A 12,708-nucleotide genomic window follows, 5' to 3' on the forward strand; every position below is an offset into this window, starting at 1 on the left:
GCCTCCCAAGTAGCTGGGACCACAGGCGCCCGCCACAACGCCCGGCTATTTTTTGGTTGCAGCCGTCATTGCTGTTTGGCGGGTCTGGGCTGGGGATTCGAACCCGCCACCTTAGGTGTACGTGGCTGGTGCCTTAGCCGGTTGAGCTATAGGCGCCGAGCTGCTTTTTTTTTTTTTTCTGAGACAGAGTCTCACTTTGTCGCTCTCAGTAGAGTGCCTGGCATCACAGCTCACAGCAACCTCAAACTCTTGGGCTAAAGTGATTCTCTTGCCTCAGCCTCCTGAATAGGTGGGACTACAGGTGCCCACCACAACACCCAGCTATTTTTAGAGATAAGGTCTCATTTTGTTTAGGCTCATCTTGAACCTGTGAGCTCAGAAAATCCACCCACTTCAGCTTCCCAGAGCTAGGATTATAGGTGTTAGCCATGGGACCTGGCAAAAACATTGTTGCTTTTCTAAGATGAGGTCTTGAGTTTTTAACAAGCCTTAATAGTTTGAGACACACAATTCTGAAAAACCAACTCATACATTTTAGAATAAAAAGAGCAGGATTCCAGCCTCACCCCAGCAAATTGAGACCTCACCCTTTGCTGAACTTCAGCTGACCCTAATCGTCAACTATCACGTGGCTACAAATGCATGTGAGTCCAGATCTGAGCCAGCAAAGCCACCTTGGGCTCCCAGAAGTGCTATCCAGAGACTTCAGACCAGGGAGGTGTGAGGCACAGCTCACACCTGTCACGGTGGGGTGGGATGGAAACCTGGGGCCAGGAAAAGACTGCCAAGTTCCTCTGCCTCTGCAAGCTCAAAGCCTCCTCCTAAGTCTCAGTTTCCCCATCTATAAAGGGCCTTTCTAGGTTAAAAAGGAATCAAATGTGACAAGGAAGAAAGATGTTTATAAACTACCCAGACAACCTGGAGAAAATGTTTTGAAAAAGGCCAAGAATATGGCACCCAGAATATGTTTTGAGAAGCCTCGGGAGGCTGAGGCAAGAGGATCGCTCGAACCCAGGAGTTTGAGGTTGCTGTGAGCTATGATGGCACAGCACTCTACCCAGGGCAACAGACTGAGACTCTGTCTCAAAAAAAGAGAAAAGAAAAGAAAGAGGCCAGGCTCTGCGCCTGTAGCTCCGTGGCTAGGGCACCAGCTACATACACCAGAGCTGGCGGGTTCAAATCCAGCCCAGACCTGTCAAACAACAATGAAATTACAACCAAAAAATAGCCAGATGTGGTGGGTGCCTGTAGTCACAGTTACTTGGGAGGCTGAGGCAAGAGAATCGCTTAAGCCTAAGAGTTTGAGGTTGTTGTGAGCTGTGATGCCACAGCACTCTACCAAAGGCGACATAGTGAGAGTCTGTCTCAAAAAACAAGAAAAGAAAAGAAAAGAAAGAGGCCAAAACCAAACCAAATGTGAAACAGCCATAAAATGTTCTAGCCCCAGGTGGCGCCTGTGGCTCAGTGAGTAGGGCACCGGCCCCATATACCGAGGGTGGCAGGTTCAAACCCAGCCCCGGCCAAACTGTAACAAAAAAATAGCCAGGCATTGTGGCAGGTGCCGGTAGTCCCAGCTGCTTGGGAGGCTGAGGCAAGAGAATCGCCTAGGCCCAGGAGTTGAAGGTTGCTGTGAGCTGTGACTACACGGCACTCTACCAAGGGCCACATAGTGAGACTCTGTCTCTAAATAATAATAATAATAAATAAATAAATAAATAATGTTCTAGCCCCAGGCCCTGTGGGCAGGTACTGCTCATGCCTGTGCTGGATGGACAGGGGAGAACAGAGGGGCAGAGCCAGCCCTCCCTCAGGAGAGCACAGGTCTGATGTGGAAAGTGGCACTTGGGGAAATGCTGGGCCACAGGGAGGCAGACTCTGAGTCTGCCAGATTGAGTGTAAACAGTAATTAGACCTAACATCATGATCTAGTGACTCACACAAACAGCCTCCCACACCTACCTAGTTGTACGGATGTTCACAGTCATTTGCAATAATATCCAACACTTATTTGGCACCTACCTGTCAAGTTCCTTTCTAAGCATAAGTTCCTTTTTAAACATACTGATTCATCTATAACCCTTCAACAATCCAATGTGGGAGGAACTATTTTTATCCTATTTTACAGATAAGGAAATTGAGGCACAGAGAGGTTAGGTGACTTGCCTGAGATCACACAGATAGTAAATAACAGTGCTAGGCTCAAACACAGGCTGCAGGGTCCACACAGGTAAGCACCAGCTAAGATGCACCTTTGATAAAAGATGTCATCTGACCTTCAGCATGAGTTCAGGGGAGAGGGTGCGGTCACAGCTACCTCCATCACATTACAGGCTTCCTCATATTAGGCTCAGAAAGGTCAAGCCACTTATCCACAGCTGGTGAGAAAGAACCTAGACCCACTGGCCCCAGTCCAGGCTCCTTCCTTGACCCCACAGCTGCCTATACCCCACAGAGCTGGAAACAAGATGGCCCAGAGTGCAGGAAAGGGCCCTGAGCCAGTAGGCATACCTGCCCACTCACACTGTGCCCTCTCAGGGGCTCAGCTTCCCTACCCACACCACGCAAGGGCTGGACAGGCTGCTTGCTGAGGACACCTTCCAGCTTGGCACACTGGCTCCCATCGCCTCCCCTCACCTCTGCTCTGGGCCCTATCAGGAGCCTCCCCAGAGTCTAGACCCCGCCATACCTGATGAAGAGGGTGCACAGGAAGAAGACGACGAGACCCACAATGCTTGGGGCGTCCCACCACTGGGTCTCATAGTCCTTAGGGCCTGCCGTTTGGTTGCTGAGCACGTTGGGCAGGTGGGGGTTGCATTTCTGGTCTGGGGATGGAGAACAGTCACCCTCCAGCCCATACAGGCAGGTTCTGGGTAGCCTGGTAGCCCCGGGGATGGCCAGAGAGCTGACCCAAATGGGTGGACAGACACATAGCCGTCCATGTCCCAGCAACAGAGCGTCTAGCAGACAAAATGCCCAAGAGACAACTCTGGAAATGGATGGTTCTCCCACCTCCCCAAGGGTCTGAGTCTCTGACTAGGATGGAGCTGGGAAGTCCTGGCACCTGTGAGGGTGCCCAGCCCCTGGGCGGGTCAATACTGAGCCCGGGCTGTACTCACCAGGGATGCTGGATAGGGCCAACCAGGTGACAAACATGGTGTACAGCGTGATGACCGAGGCCTGCAGCAGGCCTGAGTTGGGTTGGGCATCCTGGCAAGAGCCATTCATCAATAAGACCCCTGCCCGGCCCAGAGATGCCACACTCCCACCCAGCCTACTCACACCAACCAGGGGACCTCGGAAACCATCTCCTACCCCAGGGCCATCCCACCCCATCTCACTTTGGAAAACACACCAGGCAGAATACCCACCACACACCCCACATTCCCAAAAGTGGAATCCTACATCTTTCTCTTAGCACCTCTCGTATTACCAGGCTTCGTCCCCTGCTGAAAACACTTCAAGGGCATCTCACCACACGCTGAATTACAGCCTCTCTGGGCTACCCCCGCCTTCATCTCCACCTGCTGCACTGCTGAGCAGCCTCCTCTCCATCCGCAGAACCTGCCAGGTCCTCTCCGACCTCAGGGCCTTTGCACTTGCTGTGCCCTCTCCCTGCCACATTCTTTCCCAGCATTCTGCACAGGCAGCCCCTCCTGTGGCCCCCAGTAGGGTGCTGACCACCCTGAGGCCAGCAGCCCTGCCCCTGCCAGCCCACCTATCTTTTAGTACACACTCACTTCCATTTTCTACACAGCACTTACTACACAAAATGACTTCATCCAGCCTCCTCTGTGTCCTTCTTGCCCTCACCACACATGCATTTAAAATACTAATCTAAAGCATGTGATTAACAGCACGGGCTCAGAGTCAGCCTGCCTGGGTTCAAATCCCAGCTGTTTCGCTTACCAGTTATGTGACCTTGGCAAGGCCTCTTTCGTTCTCTAAGCCTCGAGCTCCTAATGTGTAAAGTGGGAATGATGATGGTGTGAAGACCAAATGTAGATAGAAGTCAACTGTTTGCTAGGCTATTGTTATTATTCCTTCTGCTCTTCTTCATACCTTATCCCCAGTGTCTAGAAGAAGACCTGGTGGGCCGGGCCCAGTGGCTCACACCTATAATCCCAGTACTTGGGAGGCTGAGGTGGGTGGATTGCCTAAGTTCACAGGTTTGAGACCAGTCTTGAGCCAGAATAAGACCTCGCCTCTAAAAATAGCTGGGAGTTGTGGTGGGTGCCTATAGTCCCATCCACTTGGGAGGCTGAGGCAAGAGAATCGTGTGAGCCCAAGAGTTTGAGGTTGCTGTGAGCTGTGACACCAAAGCACACCACTCTACCAAGCATGACAAAGTGAGACTCTGTCTCAAAAAATAACAATAATAATAGAAGAGGGTGTGGTACACAGTAGGTGCTCAGAAGGTATTTCATGAATGAATACTGATTACTGTGTAACCTGGGACAGAGACATCACCCTCTCTGAGCTTCAACTTTCCCATTGGGAAATGAGGCTCTGACTGAAAGAGAGGTTCCCAACCTTTCTGCTAAAGATCCCCAAAGAGTACCTAAGCTACCTTTGAGACCGCTGGTGTGCTGAGATCTTAGATGTGAAGTACCCCTGGGTTCACAAAGTGGTCCAGTGATACTTTCTAAGAACAATTACTTTGGGACCCCCACCCATTATTCCAGATGGTCTGAGACCGGGAACCGTGGCATTACACCTTCCAACACCACTTCTTGAGTTGTCTAGGAGTTCTCACTCAGTGACTATCCCTAATATGTTCTCTGGATTTGCAAAAAAACAAAAATGACAACAATAATAACTATAATAATGGCTAATGATTAATGGATATTTATATGCCAGGCATGCAAGTATTCACAAACAGGACCATAATCCTAAGAACAACTTCAAATAATAAGTCTTATGAATCCCATTTTTATATTTGAGGAAAGAGAAGCACAGAGAGGTTAAGGCGCTTCCCCAAAGACACCCAGCATAGATGCTAGAGCTACAGCTCTAACCCAGGGAGGCTGACCTGGGAGCCTATACACTTAGCCCAAGCCCCTGTGACGGACAGCCCCTGCCCCAGGACTCAGGTCTCTACAAGAAGTCCCACCCACCCAGGGGTCAGGCCCCAGTGGGGGGAGACAGACATGCTCACCTGGACCTTGGGCAGGACAGCAATGATGGACACGCAGAAACAAAAGACGAGGTTGAGGCTGATGAAGACCTTGCCCTCATGGCAGGCACCAGGCTGGGTGTAGTAGATGAACAGCAGCACCACGGCCGCAATCGACAGGGAGTAGAAGAGGAAGGTAAAGAAGAAGAGGCCTGTCGGGGAGAGGGGAAGGCACCGAGGGGTGGGTCAGGGCAGGAGGCACAGAGACCCCTGCTCCCTCAGGGGGGCTCACCAAGCAGCCCTTCCCCTCTCTGGGCCTCAGCTTCCTCATCTGAGGGATGACATCAGCGTTTCTCACCAATACCTTTGTGAACTGTCGCTCCACCCTGGCCTGAAATGACTAACTTGCTAAACTAAGGAAACGGTAACAATGGCGGTAATGAACACAGATGGTCTGGCAGCAGGTGAGCTATAACAGTTACACCCTGGCCTGCCAAAGACCTGCTGCCTACTCCAGGGCAAGCTGAGGGAGTGTGAAAATCCACATGAGCCACACCCACGTGAGCCTTCCTTCTGGATATATTTGGAAGAATGAAAGAGAAACAGGGATTCCCTCTGCCACTAGGTATCCAAGACCAGGTGTCACTTGAGCCGGAGCTGGGCACCACAGAACGGGCCTCACACACTGTGAGCTGTGCCTGGTCTACTGTGCAGAGAGCCCTCCAAGGCTGTTCTGTGTCAGCTGTGCTCTGATCCCCCGGAGTTACCTCCCAGGTCCCCCAGCTTTTATCCAGCTTCAGAGACTCCCTCATTCCCCAGGTAGCCCCACCTGCCCAGGTTTGAGTCCCTATGGGAGGCACCGACCTCCGTACCAGGCGCGGGAGTCACGTTCCTCGGCCTTGCCAAGCCACTGCTGGTTCCAGGAGTGGGCGAAGTCAATGAGTAGAATCAGCTGGATGAGGATGAAGAGGAAGGAGCCCACGACACCGAAGTAGAACCAGACTGGTGGGGGAGAGGAGTGAGGCAGGAGGTCTGGCTGTGGGGAGAGCAGCTGGGGGCTGGGCTCAGGCACACTCCCCACACTCTTCCTGTCACTCACATGGACTCCCCCAGGAAACGCGAGTGCCTTAAGAGACAGTCGCCCTAGCTTTGCACATAGATGTGCACAGGGTGGCAGGGTATGAGTTAGGTCCCCACTGCCACCCCCTGAGCTGCCCAAAGCACAGGCTAAGCACCATGGTGCTGTCTCATGGGTGTTGGCAAAGACCCAGCCAGTTGCCTGGGGTCTGTGTGCTGGGGCAAACAGCAGTCCCACCACAATCCTCAGGCCTGAGGCCCCACCTGCCTCCATGGTCCCCCCCACCCCCCACCACCAGCCCTCTCCTCAAGCCCGCCTACTTTTGGGAAAAGAGCCGTCAGGGATGTAGAAGGCACCCACGGTGATGCCCACGAGGATCAGGAACTTGAAAAACCAAAATCTGTGGTGGGAGGACAGGTGAAGGGACACGGAGTGAGCAGGGGCAGGGAGCAGAAAACCAGCCCAGCCCTGGCCCCCAAACCCCCACCCCAAAGAGCTGACACTGGGAGAGGGGAGGATGGATTTTTTGATGGTCCGATTGGCACAGAAAGTCTGTCCTCAGCCTAGAAAAGGCAGAGGCAAGGCCCAATCAGGGTGAAGGTGATCTCCCAAGTTCCAGCCACTACTGTGTCACTAAAGTGCTGTGTGGCCTTAGGTGGAGCTTTATTCCCTCATCTAAAGAAATGGATGGATGACTAAAGGGCTCTTCTCTGTGCTGCCCCGTCCTGGCTTCAGGGGCTCCTGAGCCGGAGGTGGGGTCTGGAGATCCCTGGAGATGGACAGAGGAGGAGTAAAGCTGCTGGGGGAGGGGCCCAGGGTGCAGGCAGGGACCTGTCCCTCACCCATTCTGGATGGCAGCCCTGGGGTCCTGGCTGCTGCGCACGCAGATCATGAACATGGTGAAGAGGAAGAAGAAGGCTGCCGTGGCAAAGCACATTCGGTAGACGGCACGGTAGCCAAGCAGGGAGCCACAGTCAATGTGGCCCTGCAGGACAGGGGTCCCAGTCCCGTCATCACACACCCAGGGCAGCTGTGGAGACAGAAGGAATGGCTTGAAAACTCCACCCACACAGAACCCTGGCAGCTTCCTTTATAAACTGATCCTGACTCCGCCAAGGCTGGCCAAGAAGCAGGCTCACCCAGCAGGGGTGAGGTCAGGCAGGCCATCTCCTCTCCCACAGCCATCTCCTTCCACTTCCCCTCCCACCCCGGTAGATGAGCTCCCTGAGACTGGTGTGCCCTTACACCTTGTCACTATCTCTTTACTTCCCTGTTATCATCCCGGCAGCCTCAGGAACACACTGCACTCTCTAAAGCAGGGTTTCCTGAAGTGAGCTCCACCCACTTACATCAGAACCATCTGAGATGCTTGGGGAATACAGATCCAGAGGCCCCTCTCCTATGGAACAGATCCTCTGAGGTCCTTCCAAGTAGGCTCTCCTCTGATCCCTGAAGTCTGCTAATTTGTACTTCTACAAACTCCCCTGGGATCTGCACCTTAATATGCACCAAAATGTGAGACCCACTGGCCTACATGTCTCCCCAGGTCTGTGCCGGGTTATGAAATGCAAAGATGGAAGGAAGAGTCAGGAACCCCAACCTGGGCTTGGACATTAGAGGGCAGGAGAGATTGGACTTGGTGCCTGACACCTGTAATCCCAGCACTTTGGGACGCCAAAGCAGGAGGATGGCTTGAGGCCAGGAGTTCCAGACCAACCAGGGCAACATGGTGAGACCCTGTCTCTACAAAATACTTTTTCCAATTTAGTTGGGCATGGTGGTGGGTGCCTGTAGTCCCAGCTACTTGGGAGGCTGAAGCAGGAGAATCGCCTGAGCCCAGGAGCTTGAGACTGCAATAAGCTATGGTCATGCCATTGCACTCCAGCCTGGACGATGAGCAAAACCCTATCTCAAAAAGAAAAAAAAAGGAGGGAAAAGAGCATCCCTAGGCTGGTGTCTAAGGGGGGCAATAATGACTAATGAGTTTGTCCAAGGGACTCTCCCAATGCAAATAATCTAACCTAATTGTGGCCTGACATGGAGGCTCACGCCTGCAATCCTAGTACTCTGGGAGGCCGAGACGGGCCTTGAGCGCACAGGTTGGAGACCAGCCTGAGCAAGAGCAAGCAATAGCCAGGTATTGTGGTGGGCGCCTGTAGACCCACCTACTTGGGAGGCTGAGGCAAGAGAATTGCTTGAGCCCAAGAGTTTGAGGTTGCTATGGGCATGACGCCACGGTACTTTACTGAGGGTGACAAAGTGAGACTATCTCAAAAAAAAAAAAAAAATCTAACCTAATTGTATATACTCTCATACTAACTTGAAATTTAAAAAAAAAAAGTTTTTCCAAAGGGATTATGACTTCTGAGAAATAAGAATCCCCCTGTGCTTCCTCCCTTTTCCAACCTCAGATCATCAGTGTGCCCAAACCCCCAGAGCTAGTCCTGAGGGCTGCTCCTCCACCCACTCCACCTGCCCTGAGGCCACTCACCTTGTAGAGCTGACTCTCTATGCCAGGGCTTAGCATGATGATGGACACCAGCACCCCCAAGAAGAGGAAGAAGGTGAAGATGACGCGTGTCACGGTAGAGTTGCGGCTGGCAGGGCAACAGCCACACAGGATGCATGGGGCAGAGCCGCAGAGGCATGACGCCTGCATGAGGGCAGGAGGTGACCTGTTACTCTCTGCTGCTCCCCTTCCCCACCCAAGCACGAAGCACCTACCACTTGCCCATTCAGTGTCTCCAAATCTGTCCTGAGCTAGGCCAGAGCACACTCATCCCCAGATGTGACCTCATTTAACTTTCAAGCCCGAGGAGAAGACTAAGGAAGCCAAGCCTGGAAGAGGTTCATTCATACACATACAGGGCCACACAGCCAGTAAGTCACAGAACCCAGATTCCAGCCTGGATCTATCTCAAGTACAGAGAGAGAGAGATCAGAGGGAAAACCAAGGTCACACTGTTTCTTACTTACAAGGAGGCAGAATGGTTAAAAAAAAAAAAAAATCAGAAGGCCAGTTGTTACTGATGACCTGTATGTATACAACAACTTGTTCAACCTCTCTGAACCTGAGTCCTCTCCTATAAAACAGGAGTCACAATGGTACCTACTCACAGCAATTGTGAGGAGGAAGCAGAAGTCTACATTGTAACCCCCTCAGGCTCCCTTTCCCCCTCCCCACTTAGTTTTTCTCCATGGGACTTACTACCACCTGATAGGCTTTATGGTACATCTTACTTATATTCACCTCCCCTTTCTAGCAGGGTGGGGAATTTTGCGTTTTGTTCACTTGGGTGTTCCCAGGAATTGAAACAGTGCCTGACGCCTAGTAGGAGCTCAGGCACCATCTGTTGAAGGAATATAATACAAAGTGTTTGGCACAGAATCAGACACATACTAAGACCTCAAAGAGCGGCAAGAAGGCCAGGTGTGGTGGCTCACGCCTGTAATCCTAGCACTCTGGGAGGCTAAAGTGGGTGGATCGCCTGAGCTCAGGGGTTCATGACCAACCTGAGGAAGAGCAAGACGCAGTCTCTACTAAAAATAGAAAACTTAGCTGGGCATCGTGGCAGGCACCTGTAGTCCCAGCTACTTAGGAGGGTAAGGTAAAAGAACCACTTGAGCCCAAGAGTTTGAGGCTGCTGTGAGCTATGACGCCAAGGCACTCTACCCAAGGTGGCAGAATGAGACTCTGTCAAGAAAAGAAAGAAGATGGGGGGTAGGGGAATGAAGGAGCAGGGAGAGAGAAGGAGAGAAAGGGTTGGGGGGGTCATGATGTATGGCACACCTCTTGGGGGTGGGACACAATTGTAAGAGAGACTTTAATGAAATCAGTGTAACCTAATTCTCTGTACCCTCGATGAATCACAAACAATAAAAAAAAAAAAAGAAGGAAGGAAAAAGGAAAGGAAAGGAAAGAGAAAGAGAAAAAGAAAGAGAAAGATCAGTTGAACAAATAGGATGGAGAGTTTCAGCTTTCGAGTTATACCAGCTTAGGGCAGCAGGTGGTGGTCTAACACTTTCCTTCTCCACAGTCCTCTGCCCCAGCTGGAATCAATGCTTCCCCTGAGCCCCTGAGCCAGCTGCAGTCATTCAAAGGTCAGTGATGCCACACCATTCACAGCTGGTGCCCCCCAAAAGGAGATTCAGCCCTCTAGGAACCCAGTCCATAGCCCAGTATTTGAAGAAACAAGGCTCATATTCAGATTCTGCTGGTAAACCACCTCCTCCTAGACAGCCCCAGCTCCTCACCTGGGTATTTAAGAGCCTAGAAAGCAAAAGACACAAGTCCCGCCCTCCTGGCGCTCTGTGAGCAGGAAAGACACTAAACAAATAATTACACGTGTCATGACAAGTGCTAAGAACAACGTGCACCCAGGCCACATGAGTGCTAACAGGGCCTTGGGGAGGTGGTGGGTCAGGGAAGGCCTCCTTCATGAAATACCATTTAAGCTGAGAGCAGAGGTGGGATAAGGAAGCACTGCTTGACCAAGAGGAGGAAAGAAAGTTCCAGGCAGAGGAAGGTCTGGGGCAGCCAGGAGCTGGGGTATTTGAGGAACAGAAAGAAGGCCCTTGTGGCTAAAGTTCTGTTGAGTGGGCAGTGAATGGTGTGAGGTCAGGTAGGCTGACAAGGCCAGACCACACAGGGACCAGCAGCCAGGGACAACAGCCAGGGACAGCAGCCTGGTTTTCATTCCAAGACCAATGGTCACCCTTTATGCCCATTAATGAAAACCATACATATTTCTTTTTTTTCTCTTGCAGTTTTTGGCCGGGGCTGAGTTTGACCCTGCCACCTCTGGTATATGGGTTGATGCCCTACTCCTTTGAGCCACAGGCGCCATCCTTTTTTATTGACACAGAATCTCATTTTGTTGCCCCTGGTAGAGTACTGCGGGCCCTGGCTGGATTCAAACCGCCAGCTCAGGTGTATGTGGCTGGCGCCTTAGCTGCTTCAGCCACAGGCACCAAGCCAGGTTTTTTTCTTTATTTGAAATCTTTGGAGCTCGGTGCCCATAGGTCAGTGAGTAGGGCACCATCCATGTACACAGAGGCTGGTGGGTTTGAGCCTGGCCTGGGCCTGCTAAACAACGACGGCTGCAACTAAAAAATAGCTGGGCGTTGTGGTGGGCGCCTGTAGTCCCAGGTACTTAGGAGGTGGAGGCAGGAGAATTTCTTGAGCCCAGGAGTTGGAAGTTGCTGTGAGCTGTGATGCTATGGCACTCTACCCAGGGCAACAGCTTGAGGCTCTATCTCAAAAAAAAAAGGGCAGCGCCTGAGGCTCAAAGGAGTCGGGCGCCAGCCCCATATACTGGAGGTGGCGAGTTCAAACCCAGCCCCAGCCAAAAACTGCAAAAAAATAAAAAAATAAAATAAAACCTTCCAGGTATGGTGTTTCACACATATAATCCCAACTGCTCAGGAGGCTGAGGCTTGAGCCCAGGAGTTTAAGGCTGCCATGAGCTATGATTGTGCCACTATACTCCAACCTGGGTGACAGAAGGGAGACCCTGAAAAGTAGGAGGAGGAAGGAGGGGGAGAAGAGGGTAAGAGGGGATAGGAGAAGAAGGCAGGGTGTGGCACAGTGGCTCACACCTGTAATCCTAGCACTCTGGGAGGCCCAGGCAGGTGGATTGTCTGACCTCACAAGTTCAAGACCAGCCTGAGCCAGAGTGAGACTCCCCCCATCTCTAAAAATAGTGGGGCATTGTGGTGGGACCCTGTAATTGCAGCTACTTGGGAGGCTGCAGCAAGAGAATCGCTTAAGCCCAAGAGTTTGTGAGCTATGACACTATGGCATTCTATCAAGGCTAAAAAAATGAGACTCTATCTCAAAAAATAAAAAAAGAAGAAAACTAAAATATGCACTAAGCTTTAGTTTTCTGAGCTTATTGCAATCCCAAGAAACTTTGTCTTTCACGTATGAATAGAAAAAAAAAAATTCCAAGGAACTACAAATAACCTGAAGGACCAACACCTGGGGGCAGGTGGCGTCCCATTCATTCCACAGAATGTTACAGAGGTAGAAATCATGGGCTAATTCTCGTGATACAGTGGGAAAGGCCAAGGCAGACTAGAGAACTATTCCTTTAGTAAGATACAGCCGCTCCCCGCTCCTCTCAGATGCACTCAGAGGAAAGGCAGCAACACTAACAGTGGCTAAATCTTAGCACCAGGCTCTCAAAATGGAGAACTTGGAATTTAAGAAAACTGAGTCTTAAAGCTGTAAGATCCCTTGGCATTCAACCAACCCAATCTCTTTCTAAGAAAGAATCACTCAACCATCCTCCACTGCTTGTGCACTACCAATGACAAGGAGCTCACTACCTCTCACAGTAAGCCAGACAGCTCTGGAGCTGGGAGTGGCCTGGCATACTGTCAGCAGGCTTTCCCACTCTCTCCTGGTTGTCCCTAGAGCCAGCCAGGGACAAAAGTTTTTAGAATCACTCTTGGGGCAGCAAGTAGGTAGGGGAGAGAGCTGAGGGTTAGAGTTACAGTTTAAAACACACTGGCC

At 51.5% G+C, this 12,708-nt stretch overlaps 1 protein-coding gene across 1 annotated transcript in view; it reads right to left on the reverse strand.

Annotated features, from left to right (window-relative positions):
* Nucleotides 1-12,708, reverse strand: part of SERINC2 (serine incorporator 2) — a 22,550-nt gene that overhangs the window by 2,547 nt on the left and 7,295 nt on the right. The window contains exons 2-8 of the mRNA XM_003800750.3: nt 8,683-8,844; nt 7,034-7,221; nt 6,512-6,591; nt 5,978-6,115; nt 5,156-5,325; nt 3,117-3,207; nt 2,687-2,822 (exon numbers count right to left, since the gene is read on the reverse strand). Of these exons, the coding sequence (XP_003800798.1) occupies nt 2,687-2,822; nt 3,117-3,207; nt 5,156-5,325; nt 5,978-6,115; nt 6,512-6,591; nt 7,034-7,221; nt 8,683-8,844 (965 nt within the window). The remainder of the gene's footprint in view (nt 1-2,686; nt 2,823-3,116; nt 3,208-5,155; nt 5,326-5,977; nt 6,116-6,511; nt 6,592-7,033; nt 7,222-8,682; nt 8,845-12,708) is intronic.

This window comes from Otolemur garnettii, unplaced genomic scaffold (genome assembly GCF_000181295.1).
Source record: "Otolemur garnettii isolate 467f Iridium unplaced genomic scaffold, OtoGar3 scaffold00184, whole genome shotgun sequence".
NCBI classification, from domain to species: Eukaryota; Metazoa; Chordata; class Mammalia; order Primates; family Galagidae; genus Otolemur; species Otolemur garnettii.